We start from the raw sequence: 17,024 nt of genomic DNA, 5'->3' as shown, positions 1-17,024 counted from the left end.
AATCACCTGGCTCTGGTGGCCAGGGGGCTCCGGTTCGGCGGGGGGGGCTCACAAGACTGTAACCATTAGAGAGAGAGTTCTTAGATGGCTCCCACCCACAGGGCCCTGCACAGACAGCAGACTGGAGCACCCCCAGCCGTTCTGGGAAAGAGGCCTAATGGCTCGTCCTAGAGCTCTGGCCTGAGGGGCGGTCTTCAAGTTTGGCACATGTCTAGAAGCTCCAGAGCTGCTCTCAGGAAACGTAGGCCAGGGGATGCTATCTTTGTGCTCTCTTCTACCTCACGATAGCTCACCAGGATCTCTCAGAAAGGAGCTTATATGCTCATCAAGTCCTGATTTTTGTGACTACCACCCACGGGACACCTCCACATTACCTGGCTGTGAGGGTCAGTGGGACTTATACTCGCAGTCCCATATGACTATACATATTTTCATTCTTTAAAAGCTGCTGCCTGAGGGTCTGGCTTCCAATCACCTGAATCTAGGTGCTGAATGAGATCCTCCCCTTTGGGACATTAACTGGGCCTGGCATATTCTGAAGACCTGGGAGCTCTTAAAAATAAAATAGGCTGCCTGGATAATTATAAAAGTTTGAGAAACAGCCAAGAGCTAGGACTGGGTTGAAGGATAAGTTTCATCTCCTACACAAGGCCAACCCTTCAAGACTGGGAGGGGATGCTATTTCATCTAATGCACACAAACAGAGTCAAGCAAAATGAGGAACAGAGGACTACATTCCAAACAAAGAAGATAAAACTCTTAAGCAAACTTAATGAAATGGAGATAAATAATTTATCTGATAAAGAGTTCAAAGTAATGGTCATAAAGGTACTCACCAAACTTGGGAGCAGAATGGATGAACACAGTGAGAACTTCAACAAAAAGACAGAAAATGTAAGAAAGTAGCAAACAGAAGTCACAGAGCTGAAAATACAAAAAGCAATCTGAAAAATATCCTACAGGGGTTCAACAGCAAACTAGACGAAGCAGAACCAATGAACTCAGACAGGACAGAGGAACTCACCCAACAGAGCAGCGGAAAGAGAAAAGAATGAAACAAAGTGAAGATAGCTTAAGGGCCTTCTGAGACAACACTGAGCAGACTAACATTTACATTATACGAATCCCAGAAGGGGAAAGGGCCAAAAAACTCTGAAGAAATAACTGAAAACCTCAATAACCTGGGGAAGGAAAGACATACAGATCCAGGGTGGACTGCGAGTTCCAAATGAAATGAATGCAGCAGAGAGACCCACACCAAGACACATTATAATAAAATGCCAAAAGTTTAGAAAAAAAAAAAAAAGAGAATCTTAAAGGCAGCAAGAAAAAAATCACTTATTACATACAAGGAGACCCCATATGACTATGAGCACATTTTTCAGCAGAAATGTTGCAGGCCACAGAGAGTGGCATGATATATTCAAAGTGCTGAAAGAAAAAACCTCCAACCAAGAACACTCTATCTGACAAAGTTACCATTCATAACTGAAGGGCAGATAAAGAGTTTTCCAGACAAGCACAAGATAAAAAAGTTCATTACCGCTCAACTGGTCTTACAAGAAATGTTAAAGGGACATCTTTAAGCTGGAAAAAAACAAAGAGCAAGTTGCTAATTAGTAACAAGAAAACGTATAAAAGTGTAAATCTCACTGGTAAAGGCAACCATATATTAAATAGGTATATCAATCAAGTGTGAAGCTAGTGTAAAGGTTAAAAGACAAAAGTAGTGAAAACTGCAACTATAATAACAAGCTAAGGGACGCACAAGATAAAAAGATGTAAAATGTGACAGGCAAAACGTAAAACGAGGGGGCAGAGCGTAAAAATGTACAGCTTTGAATGCGTTCACACTTAAGTTGTTGTAAACCTAAAAAAGGCTACTATGAATGTAAGTCATTACCCGTAAGCCTCATGGTAACCACAGAGCAAAAAACTATAGTAGCTACCCAAAAGATAATTAGAAAGTAAGCGTGCCACTAAAGAATTCATCAAACCACAAAGGAAGTGAGCAAGAGCAGTAGAAAAAAAAAAAAAAATTAAAAAACAGCCAGAAAATAATGAACAAAATGGCTAGAAGCACATATGGATCAATAATCATTGTAAATGGATTAAATTCACCAATCCAAAGCCAGAGAGTAGCTGAAAAGATAAAAACAAAACAAGCCCCATCTATATGCTCCCATTTCAGATACAAGAACACACACAGACTGAAAGTGAAGGGATGGAAAAAAGATGTTCCACACAAATGGACACCAAAAGAAAGCTGGGGTAGCTAGCTCTACTTTCCTCAGACAAAATACTTCAACACAAAGACTGCAGTAAGAGACAAAGAAAGGCATTACATAATGACAGTGGGGTCAATCCAAAAAGATATAGCACTTACAAATATTTAGGCACCAACATAGGAGCACCTAAATACATAAATCAAATATTAACAGATCTAACAAGAGAAATAGAAATACAATAGTAGGAGACTTCAATACCCCCACTTACATCAATGGATAGATCATCCAGACAGAAAATCAGTAACAAAGAAACATCAACCTTAAACTACACATTAGACCAGATGGAAATAACAGATATATACAGGACATTCCATTCAAAAGCAACAGAATACATTCTTCTCAAGTGCATATGGAGCATTCTCCAGCATAGATCATACATTAGGCCACAAAATAAGGCTTAACAAATTTGAGATTGAAATCATATGAAGCATCTTTTTGACCACAATACCGTTAAATTAGAAATCAATCCAAAGAAAACTGGAAAATTCACAAACATATGGAGATCAAACAACGTGCTACTGAAAAAAAAAACAGGTCATGAAGGAATCAAAGGGGATAAATACCTAGAGACAAAAAAAAAAAACGAAAGAAATACAACAAACCTATACCTATGGGATTCCGCAAAAGCAATTCTAAGAGAGAAGTTCATAATGATAAATACCTATATCAAGAAACAAGAAAAATCTCAAACAACTTTACACCTCAAGAAATTAGAAAAAGAACAGCAAACAAACCCAAAGTTAGGAGAAGAAAGGAAATAATAAAGATCAGAGCAGAAGTAAATGAAATGGAGACTTTCAAAAACAACAGAAAAGATCAATGAAAGCAAGAGTTGGTTCCTTGAAAAGATAAACTGACAAGCCTTTAGCTAGACTCACCAAGGAAAAAAAGAGAGTACTAAAATCAGGTCAGAAATGAAAGAGAACACGTTTCAACTGATACCACAGATATACAAAGCATCACAGAAAACGACTGTGAGCAACTGCACCCAACAAATTGGGCAACCTGAACAAGTCTGCCACTTCCTAGAAACAGATAACCTTCCAAGGCTGAATCATGAATAGAAAATAGACCAATTACTTGTAAGGAGATTGAATCAGCAATCAAAAACCTCCCAACTGGGGCACCTGGGTGGCTCAGTCATTAAGCGTCTGCCTTTGACTCAGGTCATGATCTCGGGGTCCTGGGATCGAGCCCCGCATCGGGCTCCCTGCTCCGCGGGGAGCCTGCTTCTCCCTCTCCCACTACTCCAGCTTGTGTTCCCTCTCTCGCTGTGTCTCTCTCTCTGTCAAATAAATAAAATCTTTAAACAAACAAACAAAAAACTCCCAACAAACAAAAGCCCAGGAGCAGAGAGCTTTAAAGCGGAATCTACCAAACATTTAAAGAAGAAGAATACGTTCTGTCTCAAACCATTCCCAAAAACAGAAGAGGGAGGATCCCTTCCAAACTCACTTTACATGGCCAGCATTACCATGACACCAAAAATAAATAGAGAAGAAAGAAAATTACAGGCCAATATCCTCGATGAACATACGCAAAAGTTCTCAACAAAATAACTAACTAAAGAAGAAAACAAAATAACAGCAAACCAAATTCAACAATATGGGTATCCCCCACTTTCTGGAAGTTCACGTTACAACACTTTACTTTTATGAACGATCTACATTACTACCTGTGTTCACTAACTGAAAGATTCCAAAGAGGATTTTCACTCTTATGAAAAAAGCTGTTAGCCATACTAATGTGAGTCTTTCGTAAAAGCAAAGTGGCTTAATAAAAATCAAACGATCATCTCAATAGATGCTGGAAAGGCATTCGACAAAATTCAACATCGACGTATGATCAAAACTCTCAACAAAAGGAGCACAGAGGAAACACAGCTCAGCATAATAAAGTCTGTATGTGACACACACATAGCTAACATCATACTCAGTGGTGAAAGCTGAAAGCTTTTCCTCTAAGATCAGGAACAAGGCAAGAACATCCGCTCTCATCACTTCTATCAACACGGTATTGGATGTCCTAGCCAGAGCAAGTAGGCAAGAAAGAAAAGAAATAAAAGGCATCCAAACTGGAAAGGAAGTGAAACTGTCACTATTTACCGATGTTTATGTACAGAAATGGCTATGCAGAAAACCCCAAAGACTCCACCAAAAAACCATTAGAATAAATGAATTCAGTGAAGTTGGAGGATACAAAATCAACAATACAGAAATCTGTTGCATTTCTATATAATAACAACCCATCAGAAAAAGAAGTTAAGAAACAATCCCATTTAAAAAAAAAAAAAATCTCATTTATAACTGCATTGGAAAGAATAACATACCTAGGAATAAACCTAACCAAGGAGGTGAAAGACCTATACCCAGAAAACCATAAAAAAGACACTGATGAAAGAAACTGAAGATGACACAAACAAATGGAAAGATATTCCAAGCTCCTGGACTGGAAGAATATTGTTAAAATGCCTATAGTATGTACCCAGGGCAAGCTATGATTCAGTGCAATCCCTATCAAAATTCCAATGGCATTATTTACAGAACTGAACAAAGAATTCTAAAATTTATACGAACTACAAAAGATCCAGAATGGCTGAAGCTACCCAGACAAAGGAGGACAAAGCTGGAGGCATCATGTGTCCTGATTTCAAACTACATCACAGTGCAACAGTAACCAAGACAGTACAGGATTGGCAATAAAAACAGATTCAGATCAACAGAACAGAAAGCAAAGAAATAAATCAAGTATGTATGTTCAATTAACTTACAACAAAGGATGAATGAATAAAGAAAATGAACCTGGAAAAATATATGTGTCTCCACAAAATGGAATTATTATTTAACCACTGAAAAGAGAGAAAAATCCTGCCATTTGTGACAACACATATGGACCTTACGGGCATTATGCTAAGTGAAATAAGTCAGGGAAAGACAAATACTGTATCACTTATATAGAGAATCTAAAAATTAAAATAAAGAAAAAAACAACCCAAGCCAATAAATACAGAGAACAGACTGGTGGTTGCTTGAGGTGGGGAGGTGGGGGTGGGCCAATGGGTAAAGGGAGTCAAAAAACACAAGCTTCAGTTATAACACATGTAGGTCGTGGGGATGTGATGTACAGCACGGCAAATACAGTTAATAACACTGTACTGCATGTTTGAAAGTTGCTAAGAGAGTACATCTTAGAAATTCTCATAAGAAAAAAATTCTGTAACTATGTACGGTGATGGATGCTAATTAGAGTTACTGTGGTGATCATTTTGCAGTATCTACAAATAACAGATCATTATGTTGTTCATCCGAAACTAATGTTAGGTGGTATGTCAATTATACCTCAATAAAAAAATGAAGGCGGAAAAAAACCTCACCTTCATGTAAACAAAAATAAAAATGAAAAAAGTTATTATCTTCTATCAGTTGTAAACAAAAGCAATATATAAATTAAGATAAAGTGGAGTTGGTATGGAAGAATGCCACATGCAGAAACAGAAAATGAGACGAGATTACTTGGGGGTAACCCACCTATTGTAAATAAATAGAAAAGCTGGGCAAATCAATTAGGAAAAAAAGTTTGAGACTATTAAAGAGCTTCCAAGGCAGTGAGTATTTCTGGTGCCAAAATCCCAAAGAAGGGAGCCATCAAAAAAATCAATATTGCTCTCTCCCCACTATGTGAGCATACAATGAGAAGACCATGAACTGTAAACCAGGACAGGGACTTCATGAGAATCCACCCATGCTGGTACCCTGATCTTGCACTTCTATCCTCCACAACTGTGAGAAGTAAATGTTTGTTGTTTAAGCCAAAAAAAAAAAAAAAAAAAAACCCCACAAAAAACAACAACCCAAATACCAAGAATAAATCTAACAAAAGATACACAAGTTCTCTGTTTAGGAAATTATAAAACATTGAGAGAAGTTAGAGAACATCTATGTTAGTGGAATGACAAAGCATGCGCATGAAATGGAACACTAAATATTATAAAAATGTCAATTCCAAGTTGATCTCTAGGTTCAATGCAAACTAAATCAAAATTCTAACAGAGTGCACATGCGCATGTGTACGTGTGTGTACGTGCAACCTGACGAGTTGATTCTAAAATTTAAATGGAAGTGCAAATGGTCAAGAACAGCCAAGAAATTTCCAAGAACAAACTCGGTGAACTTCTCCTACTGGAGAGAAGACTTAAAAAATAAAGCCTATATTGAGACAGTAATGGTATTGGCACAAAAGGAGATCTATGTAACAATGGAACAGAACATAATCCAGAAAAAGACCAAACATATACAGACACTTGACTTATGACAAAGATGTCCTTTTAGGAAAAGGACAGTTATTTCAACAAACAGCGTTGAGACAAATGGATATTCGTACAGAAAAAAAAATGAATCTTGACTCCTCTTCACACAATAGGTAAAAAATCCATTCCAAGTGGATTATAGATCTAAATATAAAAGGTAAAAAAAAAATAAGTCTTCTAGAAGATAAGAAGGAGAGTATCTTCATAATTTGGGGATAAAGATTTAACAAGATACAAGAAACACTAAGAGGAAAACGTTGATAAATTAGACTACTACTATTTAAAGTTACTTTTATTCATCAAAGAAACCATTAAGAGAGTGAAAAAGCAAGCCATAAATACTGTATGATTCCAATGATAAACAGTTCAGAAATAGGCAAAACTAATCTACGGTGTTAGAGGATGGATTAGCCATCACCTGTAGGGAGGTGGAAGAGCACTCACTGGAGAAACATGGAAGAGGTTCTGGGATCCTGATAATCTTCTATTTCTCATCTAGGGTGATGTGGTGACAAGGGTATGTTCACCTTGTGATAATTCATTGACCTGTACACTCACAAATTACTCCTATTTCAGTCTGAATTGTTATACTTCAATAAAAAGGTTCCTCAAAAAATTTTGGCCTGTGGGGCGCCCGGCTGGCTCAGTCAGTACAGCACGCGACTCATGATCTCGGGTTGTGAGTTTGTGCCCAAGGTTGGGTGTAGAAATTACTTTAAAAAAATAAAATCTTTAAAAACAACTTTTGGTGTGTACTATTAAATCTCTGACCTCTTCAAAGGATGCCTTAAGGAATGTCCCTTTTTGGTACGTAAATAATTCTGGGTATACTCTTAAAATCTTTCTTTCAAGCATATCATGGAAATTTCCTTGCTAGTCCAATAGACTAACTTTTAAGGCTAACTGTCATGAATTGGGGTATCTGTTTGGGGTCGAGGTAGAGCACAGCGACCAGCTACTGTTGCCCCCCTTCCCGAATCACTTCCTGTTAGGCCTTCTCCCTAGTTTACTGCATGTTAGCACAACCTGGAGAGGGTATTCCGCTAACAAAACACAACTTGTCATTTGGAAGAATGCTCCTCTGTTCGTAACTCATGCTTGTTCACACCCAAACCCCTGCACTGCGCTTCTCTGACTACATTTCCAAATTCTGGTGCCTGGTTGTCAGGGTAGCTAGCTAGGAAGGTATATAATACAGTAGGAACACTTCCCTACTCTTGGCCCGGTTGGCTTGATAATCCTGCCTCTGAGTTAAACCTAGTTTCCTTCAGCCTCTAGACACTGAAACCTTCGCAGTTGCTCTAACACTCAATGGCAAAATGCGCTCTTAATGGCTTTCAAACCACAAGCTAGAACCACAGCAAAAAATAAAATGAGGTTTAGGGGCACCTGGGTGGCTCCGTCAGTCGGGCATCCGACTCTTGATCTCAGCTTCGTGAGTTCAGGCCCCGCGCTGGGCCCTGTGCTGGGCGTGAAGCCTACTTAAAATTCTTAAAAAATGAGGTTTAGTTCACCAGATTGGAGCCGGATGAATTAGAGGTCCTGGGTGGCCTATGTGTTACCTAACCAGGTTCCATCTTGCCCAGTGCTTCATACATCCTCAGGTCCATGGACCAGAAGCAAGGAGGGTGGAAGAGAGCACATGTGAAGAAGCCCCAGCATGAGGATAGGCAAAGAGCTGACGAAAGGACTCCAGCCACTCGCTGCAGTGCTCTTGAATGAAGAGACCACTGGCCTTATTTTGCCACATAAAAGTACCATTTTTATACTGTATCTGTTTTTAACATGTATTTCATCTCCTAAAAGCTGTCACTAGTACTGGAGAACACTGGTCCAACTGGCCCCCGTCAGGACTCCCGTGACACAAATCCTCTGGACGCTTCAGGGGAAGTGACAGCTCCAACGATTCTCTTTTGGAACTCAGGGCAGCCTGGGGCCTCGGTCCCGCAGGGGCCGCTCTCAGATCTCTGGGCAGAAGCCTCGCCGTGTGCTGGCACCCTAGCTCATGGGTCACGTTCTGCTAGTGATTCCACGGTCCCTGTGGACCAGTGGTGGCAGCAAGAATCCTCAAACAAAGTGACGGATGGGCACTGATGGGTCGCTCAGGGAGGAACACAAAGACAGTCTAACAGAGAGCTGGCAACCTTACTTACCGAGGTCCACAAAAAGATGCTTTTCTCCTGTGTTATTCTTCACAACTAAAAATGATAGGTCAGGACTGCTTTGCTCAGCTGACCCCAGCCTCCCCCGTTCCTTTGAATTCTGCGTCTGGCTCTCTCCTCTATCTCTATCTGAGGACATTTTGCTAAAGGAAATTCCTTGTTTAACTGGCGTTTCAGGAAAATGGGAAAATCCGTGGCCCGTGCTCTCTGAAATACTATCATCATCTTCACTGGCAATTAAGTGAAAAGCAGGCTGCAAAATTTTTCTCACAAAATTACCTAGAAGAAAAAATATTATGATTAATCTAATTCTTTTCCACAAACTGTAACTCAAGATCTAGGCACAAATCTACACATGACAACTTTATTCAGTAAGGCTTCTTTTTTTGACTTCTGGTTTTAAAACTGAGTTGTTATTACAAACTGTAACATACTTCTGTTACTTCCTTCCTCTTGTGCAATCTTTTATTTTTCCCAATTCCCACTGACAGGGTAGCTTGGTGTCACTTAAAATAAATATCATCAAAGACTCCACTAGGGGCACCTGGGGGGCTCAGTCGGTTAAGTGTCCAACTCCTAATCTCAGCTCAGGTGTTGATCTCAGGGTCGAGAGTTCAAGCCCTGCATTGGGCTCCACACTGGGCGTGCAGCCTACTTAAAAAAAAAAATTCCACCAAAAAACTGCTAGAACTAAGACATGAATTCAGCAAAGTCACAGGATATAATCAACGTACAGAAATCAGTTGCATTTCTATACACCAGTAATGAAGCAGCAGAAACAGAAATCAAGGAATCAATCTCATTTACAATTGCATCAAAAACAGTAAGATACCTAGGAACAAACCTAACTAAAGAGGTGAAAGACCTGTATTTTGAAAACTATAGAGTACTTATCAGAGAAATTGAAGAGGACACAAAGAAACTGAAAAACATTCCACGTTCATGGATTGGAAGAACAAACATTGTTAAAATGTCTGTACCACCCAAAGCAATCTACATATTTAATGCAATCCCTATCAAAATAACACCAGCATTTTTTTTTTAAAGATTTTATTTATTTATTCATGAAAGACAGAGAGAGAGAGAGAGAGAGGCAGAGGGAGAAGCAGGCTCCCAAGGAGCAGGGAGCCCGACGCGGGACCCGATCCCAGGACCCTGGGATCATGACCTGAGCCAAAGGCAGATGCTTAACCATCTGAGCCACCCAGGCGCCCAATAACACCAGCATTTTTCACGGAGCTAGAAAAAACAATCCTAAAATTTGTATGGAACCACAAAACGCCCCAAAATAGCCAAAGTGATCCTGAAAAAGAAAACCAAAGCTGGAGGCTTCACGATTCTAGACTTCCAGCTCTATTACAAAGCTGTAGTCATTAAAACAGTACGGTACTGGCACAAAAACACAGATCAATGGAGCAGAATAGGAAACCCAGAAATGGACCCACAACTATATGGTCCACTCATCTTTGACAAAGCAGGAAAGAATATCCAATGGAAAAAAGATAGTCTCTTCAACAAATGGTGCTGGGAAACTGGACAGCAACATGTCAAAGAATGAAAACCAAAGAATGAAACCAGGCCACTTCCTTACACCATACACAAAAATAAATTCAAAATGAATGAACAACCTAAATGTGAGGCAGGAAACCATCAAAATCCTAGAGTTCGAGAACAAAGGCAGCAACCTCTGCGACCTCAGCTGTAGCAAATTCTTACCACACGTTGCTGGAGGCAAGGAAATAAAAGTGAAAATGAACTATTGGGACGTCAAGATAAAAAGCTTCCGTACAGTGAAGGAAACAATCAGCAAAACTAAAAGGCAGCCTATGGAATGGGAGAAGATATTTGCAAATGACATATCCGATAAAGGGTTAGTTAGTATCCAAAGTCTATAAAGAACTTATCAAACTCAGTATCCAAAAAATAAGTAATCCAGGGGCACCTGCGTGGCTCAGTTGGTTGAGCATCTAGCTCTTGGTTTTGACTCAGGTCATGATCTCAGAGTCTTGGGATTGAGCCCCTTGTCAGGCTCCGTGCTCAGTGGGGAGTCTGCTTGAGTATTTTCTCCCTCTGCTCCTCCCCCCAATCTCTCTCTCACTCTCAAAACAATAAATCTTTAAAAAACAAAAAGAAATAACCCAGTTAAGAAATGGGTAGATGAACAAACATTTTTCCAAAAACGATATCCAGATAGCTAAAAGACCTATGAAAAGATGCTCTACATGAGTCATCATCAGGGAAGTACAAATCAAAACCACAATGAGATACCACCTCACACCAGTCAGAATGGCTAAAATTAACAAGCCAGGAAACGACAGATGTTGGCGAGGATTTGGAGAAAAGGGGACCCTCTTACACTGTTGGTGGGAATGCAAACTGGGCAGCCACTCTGGAAAACAGTATGGAGGTTCCTCAAAAAGTTAAAAATAGAAAACCCTATGACTCAGCGACTGTACTACTAGGTATTTACCCAGAGGATACAAAAATGCAGATTCGAAGGGGTACATGCACCCCAATGTTTACAGCAGCATTATCAACAATAGCCAACTATAGAAAGAGCCCAAGTGTCCATTGTCTGATGAATGGATAAAGATGTGGTGCACGCGCCATTAAAAAGAATGAAATCTTGCCATTTGCAATGAATGGATGGACCTAGAGTATATTGTGCTAGGCGAAATAAGTCTATCAGAGAAAGACAAATACCATACGATTTCACTCATATGTGGAATTTAAGAAACAAAACAGATGAACATATGGGAAAGGGAAAAAAAAAAAGAGGCTGGGAAGCAAAACATAAGAGACTCTTAACAACAGAGAACAAACTGAGGGTTGATGGAGGGAGGTGGGTGGGCGATGGGCTAGATGGGTGATGGGTGTTAAGGAGGGCACTTGTGATGAGTACTGGGTGTTGTATGTAAGTGATGAATCAATCACTAAATTCTCCTGAAACCAATATTACACTATATGTTAACTAACTAGAATTTAAATAAAAAATTTGAAGAAAAGAAAAAGACAACTGCCCAGTGACCTGACCTGCAAGATTCTCTAATTACTGTTATTTTAAAATAAATTATTTTATTCCATTCTAAAAATTAAAAATAAGTAAATAAATCATCTTAGAAAGGAAAGTTGGTTTGAGAAGATGTGTCAATGTTGCTAGTATGAGCTTGACCCTAACGTACGGTCACCAAGAGAGCACCACTTTTATTTTTTTATTCTTATTTTTAAGTATTTTATTTATTTTAGAGAGAGACAGCAGAGCGAGAGAGACCATGAGCTGGGGTGAGGGGGCAAGAGAGAAGCAGACTCCCCGCTGAGTAGGGAGCCTGACACCTCAGGGCTCGATCCCAGGACCCCAGATCACGACCTGAACCACCCACCCGGGCGCCCTGAGAGCACCACTTTTATTAATATAAATTGAGCAGAACTTATCTTGACAATTAATGGGTTAAAGCATGAAAGATTTATATGCATCAACAGTGCTGCCGAGATAATGCACATTAACACTTGAGTCAGGATGTCAGCAAAGTTCTCCAGAGCTGCTTCTCGCTCCTTTGCCTGTCAGAATACGCGCTGGGCGCCCTGACATTCACAGCCATCACCTCCGCAACTGTTGCTCCTCCTGCTTCACCTCTCATCGGTCACCAGATGGGCTGTGGCATCATAAGTGAAGCCCAGATTGCAAGCAATTAAATACGTGTACTGCATTTCAACACTTAACTCTATGAGCTCTAACTACTAGAGGTCCTGTCTTTACCAAGAAAAGATGATACGACAATCCAGAACTTCTTTAACTCTCATGTATTATCTATACCATAAAATCAAGCGAGAATTTGGTTAAGTTGCTTCATATAGAACAATACTGGAGAAACGCCGTGTTGTCAGAGAAACCTGATTTTAATTTCTAAGACTGCTATTGTCTGGGTTTGTCACTTTATTTACCAGACAGCTTAAACTTTTAAATACACATGCTCTAAATTCAAAATTCTCTCTCCAAATTAATTACTCTCTGCTCAATGAAACAAACCCAGTAGCTCATAAAACACTATACATCAAAATGAAAGCAAAAGCGTGTGATCCTTGCAGTGATATACAGGCATGATTAAATCTGGAATGAGGGAACTGAGGGTAGATACTGAGTAAAAAGAAATCATGATGTAGCACAGGACAACAAAGCAATACGAACATAAACTGATAAGGTTAATGTTTCCGGAAATGTAAAATTACATCTACTTGACTGGAGCCAGTGCGAGAAGTGAAGGCAGGGCTGCAGAACCACCTGGGAAGGTAGCGCTCTGCAGGCCAGGGGGCCCTCTAACCTCTGGCAGGGAGGTAACGTGGCCAGGACACAACAATGACAGTATCAGCAGCATGAAGTCTAACACAGGCTTCCAGCAAACTCTGCTTTCTACTTCCCTCCCCCATTCTCACCAGCCTCGCCCTCATCATTAATGTGGGGACAGGCATTTCACTGGCTGGGAATAACTCAAAAGAATCAATCAATCCCAGGAATTTCAGGTCCTACTGCAGGCTGGCAGAGGTGTATCTTAGGCAGATCAAATTTACATATTTTGCAAACATTCTCTGATCGCTTACGCTTACTCTAATTCGATTTTCTGGAAGGCTGACAATGGGCGCTAGAAATGTCACCAAGACATACATGGAAGGACAGAAACTGAAGGGGAAATCTTGGACTAATTTCGTCATCTCTGCACCTCCGGTCCTGGCAGTTCCTAATTCTGGAGGAAGGAAGTTTCGGCCGCCCTCTACCCCTGCACCCCCAGGTTAGCCTCAAACTTCTGTCTCCATACTTCTGTGCATGCCGTTCTGCCAGTAAAGCCTTTCTTACTTTGTTTCTGCGAGGGAATCGGATTTAAAGGCAGCTTGAATGTCATCTGCTTTCAGAAGACATCTGTAGCAGAGACTGCCAATTACCCGACACATTGCTACTCTCCCATCTTCCCAAGCAACCAATCTCAAGGTTTAGCCTTGTAGGCAAGGAGCCGTAGAGCAGACTATGAGGAGTGAACAGAATCAAAGAAATATCTTGCTTAAAACTCTGCGAAGTGGAGAGCCTGGTCCTAGAGCCCACCTAGGAGTCTTTGATTCAGCGCGTCCTCATCAAATGCCTGCTTGCATTTTACGGCTCTTTCAGTCTGCGCCATCACTAATACTATTGATAAAGATACCATTATGTGCCAAGCTCTGGAAATGAAAAGTGAGTAAGAAACTGTCCCTGCCCTAAAACATTAAGTAGCACGGAAGTAAAGAAGACAGAACAACAACAACACAGAAAACTACCTCAGCAAGAGCCGAATGCTTGGAAGCGAGAAGCCCTGGGCTCTCCGCAACCCAGACGAAACGCTGCCCTGGGTCTTAGGGTTCGGGACGTGACAGAAATGGCTCCTCATTTGACGATATCTACACTGAGTTTCCACAGGCCAGGTAACTGGAGTGTGTCTTTTCAGACAGCAGCATCAAAAAGTGCAAAGGCCCACGGACAAGAGAAAATGCAGCCCCGGCAGGAGCTAAGTAAAGGACAGAGGGAGAGGCCTATTTTGTACCAGGACTGGCCCTTGTGGCTCTCATTATGACTGCAAGAGGCCCCTCTGTAACAACCATCAGGAAACTTGGAAAAAAAATTGAGGTTTGTTACTTCTAAGACCTGAAAATTACACTGCATACCTGGGACCACACAGCAAGCTCTGGGGTAGGGAGCGCATGCATGGGCAGGGGGTTTTGCTTTCACTGGGGTTGAGGGTGTAGCCCTAGAGTTTCCTGGGCTCACGCCTTATTGGTGAATTTAAAACATAAGAGCAGGAATTTAGGGGCGCCTGGGTGGCTCAGTCATTAAGCGTTTGCCTCTGGCTCAGGTCACGATCCCGGGGTCCTGCTTGGCGGGAGGCCTGCTTCTCCCTCTCCCACTCCCCCTACTTGCGTTCCCTCTCTCGCGCGGTCTCTCTCTCTGTCAAATAAATAAATAAAATCTTAAAAAAAAAAAAAAAAAGCAGGAATTTAAAGCAAGGAAGCCAAAACAAGAGGTCCAAAAGGTCATTTATCAATCAAGATTTCTGAATCTAAAGAGCCTCAGTGGGTGGCGTGTGGCTGCCTGGTGTTTATTGAGATAGCTGTCTTTGAAATGGATGCCTCAGCAATCAAAGCTTAAGTCAGGTGCTTGCATTACAACAAAATAGAACACTGTCAAGGTTTACAATGCAAGGGTCAGGTGATGAGAGAGAAGGCTAGTGGACCTCTGTGGGCCTCTGTACAAACTAAGACATCTGGACATTTTCCTGAAGGCAATGAGCAATCCTGGAAGGGTGTGAGGCACATTAGTGGTATAATCAGATCACTCCAGCCAGCTGACTAAATGAATGAATAAGCTGAGAGAAAATAGAGCTCAGAGATGACACCAACATTTCCACTTGGGCAGTTGGGTAGATGATGGATACTACTCACTGATACACGTATCACAGGAGAAAGGGCAAGTTTAGGGGGAAAATGAGGCATCCGGTCTAGGAATGCTGAGTTTGAAGTATCTATGTGGGGATGTTTAATAGGCAGTTGGCTGTATGGGTCAAGGAGGGCAATCTTGGCTGAAGACGAGGACTTAAGACTTTGATTACCATCTATGTGTTGAAGACTTGAGAGTGGATGATAACCAAGGTTATGGATCGAGTGAACAGAGGGACAAAGATAGATTCTACAGCTATCAATATCTAAGGGGTGAAAGAAAGATGGAAGGAATGTCCAACCATACAACACAAAATAGGGAGATAACAGGAGCCCCTCGCACATAGCAAACCAGGTCACTGTGACCTAGCATTAGTCTAATTTAGTAATTAGGTACCTGACTTCTATGCTAGTTCTTTTGTGACTATGTTCATGCCTTTTCCTCTAGGTACCCCTGAAACTATCAAACAAATGTAGTTCTGAAATGAATTACCTATCACGGGAACTTCAGTTAATCATCTGCCATCTAGACCTAGAAATACTCTGCTCTACTGCTGCTTTGATAAACACTCAGGCTTTGGGCTTCTGTTTAGACCTTGATTTTCAGCGTTTCCATTCTGCCCCCCAATTGCCCCTCAGACTGACTTCATTTTATACCCGGGCCTGCATCTCTCAATGTCCAGTTCCAGACAAACACTCTGATTACACTCTCAGGCTTACATATGCAGACATTTTCCCAATCCTGAGGTTCTGCCTGGAGCAATAAACAATAAAAAAGCCTCTCCAGACATGGTTTGGAGCCCAAGCCCCAGTCCTCATGGACTAAAGGCTAAGGCTAAGGCAAGGCTGAAGTGAAGGACAGAAACATAGCTCTGAGGCATCACAGATGAGACTTGAATTAGGCCTCTCGGGCAAAAAACTTCTAAAAAGACTCCTGTTAGAGCAGAAACCAGTACTAGGCAATGCATGGCCATCTCAAAATCTCTAGCAAGAGTCACTAATACCAAGGACCTCCTGAGTAGTTAATGTATCTAAAATGTGTCTAGAAGAGGAAGGCAGGTCTAGAACCGAAGGCCAATCCTGAAGATGTGAAAAATCACATCTCGTTATTCAGGATAGGTTAATAACCCTAAAACCCGACAAATACTTACAAAAGTTTAAGAGGAAAAGGAAAATGTGAGGATTTTAACAGAATTCCATGACTTTTGAAAAAACAGTATACTTACCAACATGAACATTATCTTTAAATGCCACATCATGGAGCTGAAATATTAGATGGCGGCTAAATTTTTCATCAGTGCTGGAATCCAAGTTGAAAACATCTTCGGCTGAACAATTAACCCTGTATAGCTCTTGAAGTGCTTTACAAACATGCTAAAAACACAGGTAAAATGTAAGTAATTAATATTTCAAAAAAACTTTTCCATGAGAAAATTCAAATATCTTGGTACAACTCATTTTTTATTTTATTATCTGAATATTCACTATGTAACAACTTCACCAAATTACTGATGTATAGAAATATACATTCATATTTAAATTATCATACATGTTCAAAAAGTCATAGGCTCTCAGGAGTAAAGGACTTCCTAAAATTCGAACAGTTTATCTTATACATTAATCTCTTCTAAAATCACAATAAATACATTTATTTTTAAGCACAATAAATATATTTCTTTTTAAGTATCTCCTTAAATATCATCTGTGAGTTAAAAAGTCACAATTCCATTTTTCATAGTTTTAGTTTTCAGAAGGTTCCTCACACACACTGAGCCAAAGTCTACCTCCAAGAATACAGCCCCCTGGGGCTGGATG

General features: G+C 40.6%; 1 protein-coding gene across 3 annotated transcripts in view; it reads right to left on the bottom strand.

Annotated features, from left to right (window-relative positions):
- The window catches only part of PRIMPOL (primase and DNA directed polymerase), a 48,245-nt gene that overhangs the window by 14,857 nt on the left and 16,364 nt on the right, over positions 1-17,024 (bottom strand). For 2 of the 3 annotated variants that reach the window (XM_028099889.2, XM_028099890.2), the window contains exons 8-9: positions 16,436-16,583; positions 8,748-9,035 (exon numbers count right to left, since the gene is read on the bottom strand). In XM_028099889.2, coding sequence (XP_027955690.1) covers positions 8,748-9,035; positions 16,436-16,583 — 436 coding nt within the window. The remainder of the gene's footprint in view (positions 1-8,747; positions 9,036-16,435; positions 16,584-17,024) is intronic. The other variant, XM_088020914.1, reaches the window with a different exon arrangement.

The sequence above is a fragment of the Eumetopias jubatus genome, unplaced genomic scaffold, assembly GCF_037043125.1.
Source record: "Eumetopias jubatus isolate StellerSeaLion01/CBP00866 unplaced genomic scaffold, mEumJub1_p1.0 scaffold_2, whole genome shotgun sequence".
Classification (NCBI taxonomy): Eukaryota; Metazoa; Chordata; class Mammalia; order Carnivora; family Otariidae; genus Eumetopias; species Eumetopias jubatus.
The sequence above is the reverse complement of the archived record's forward strand: the minus strand, read 5'-3'. Positions and strand labels throughout refer to the sequence as shown.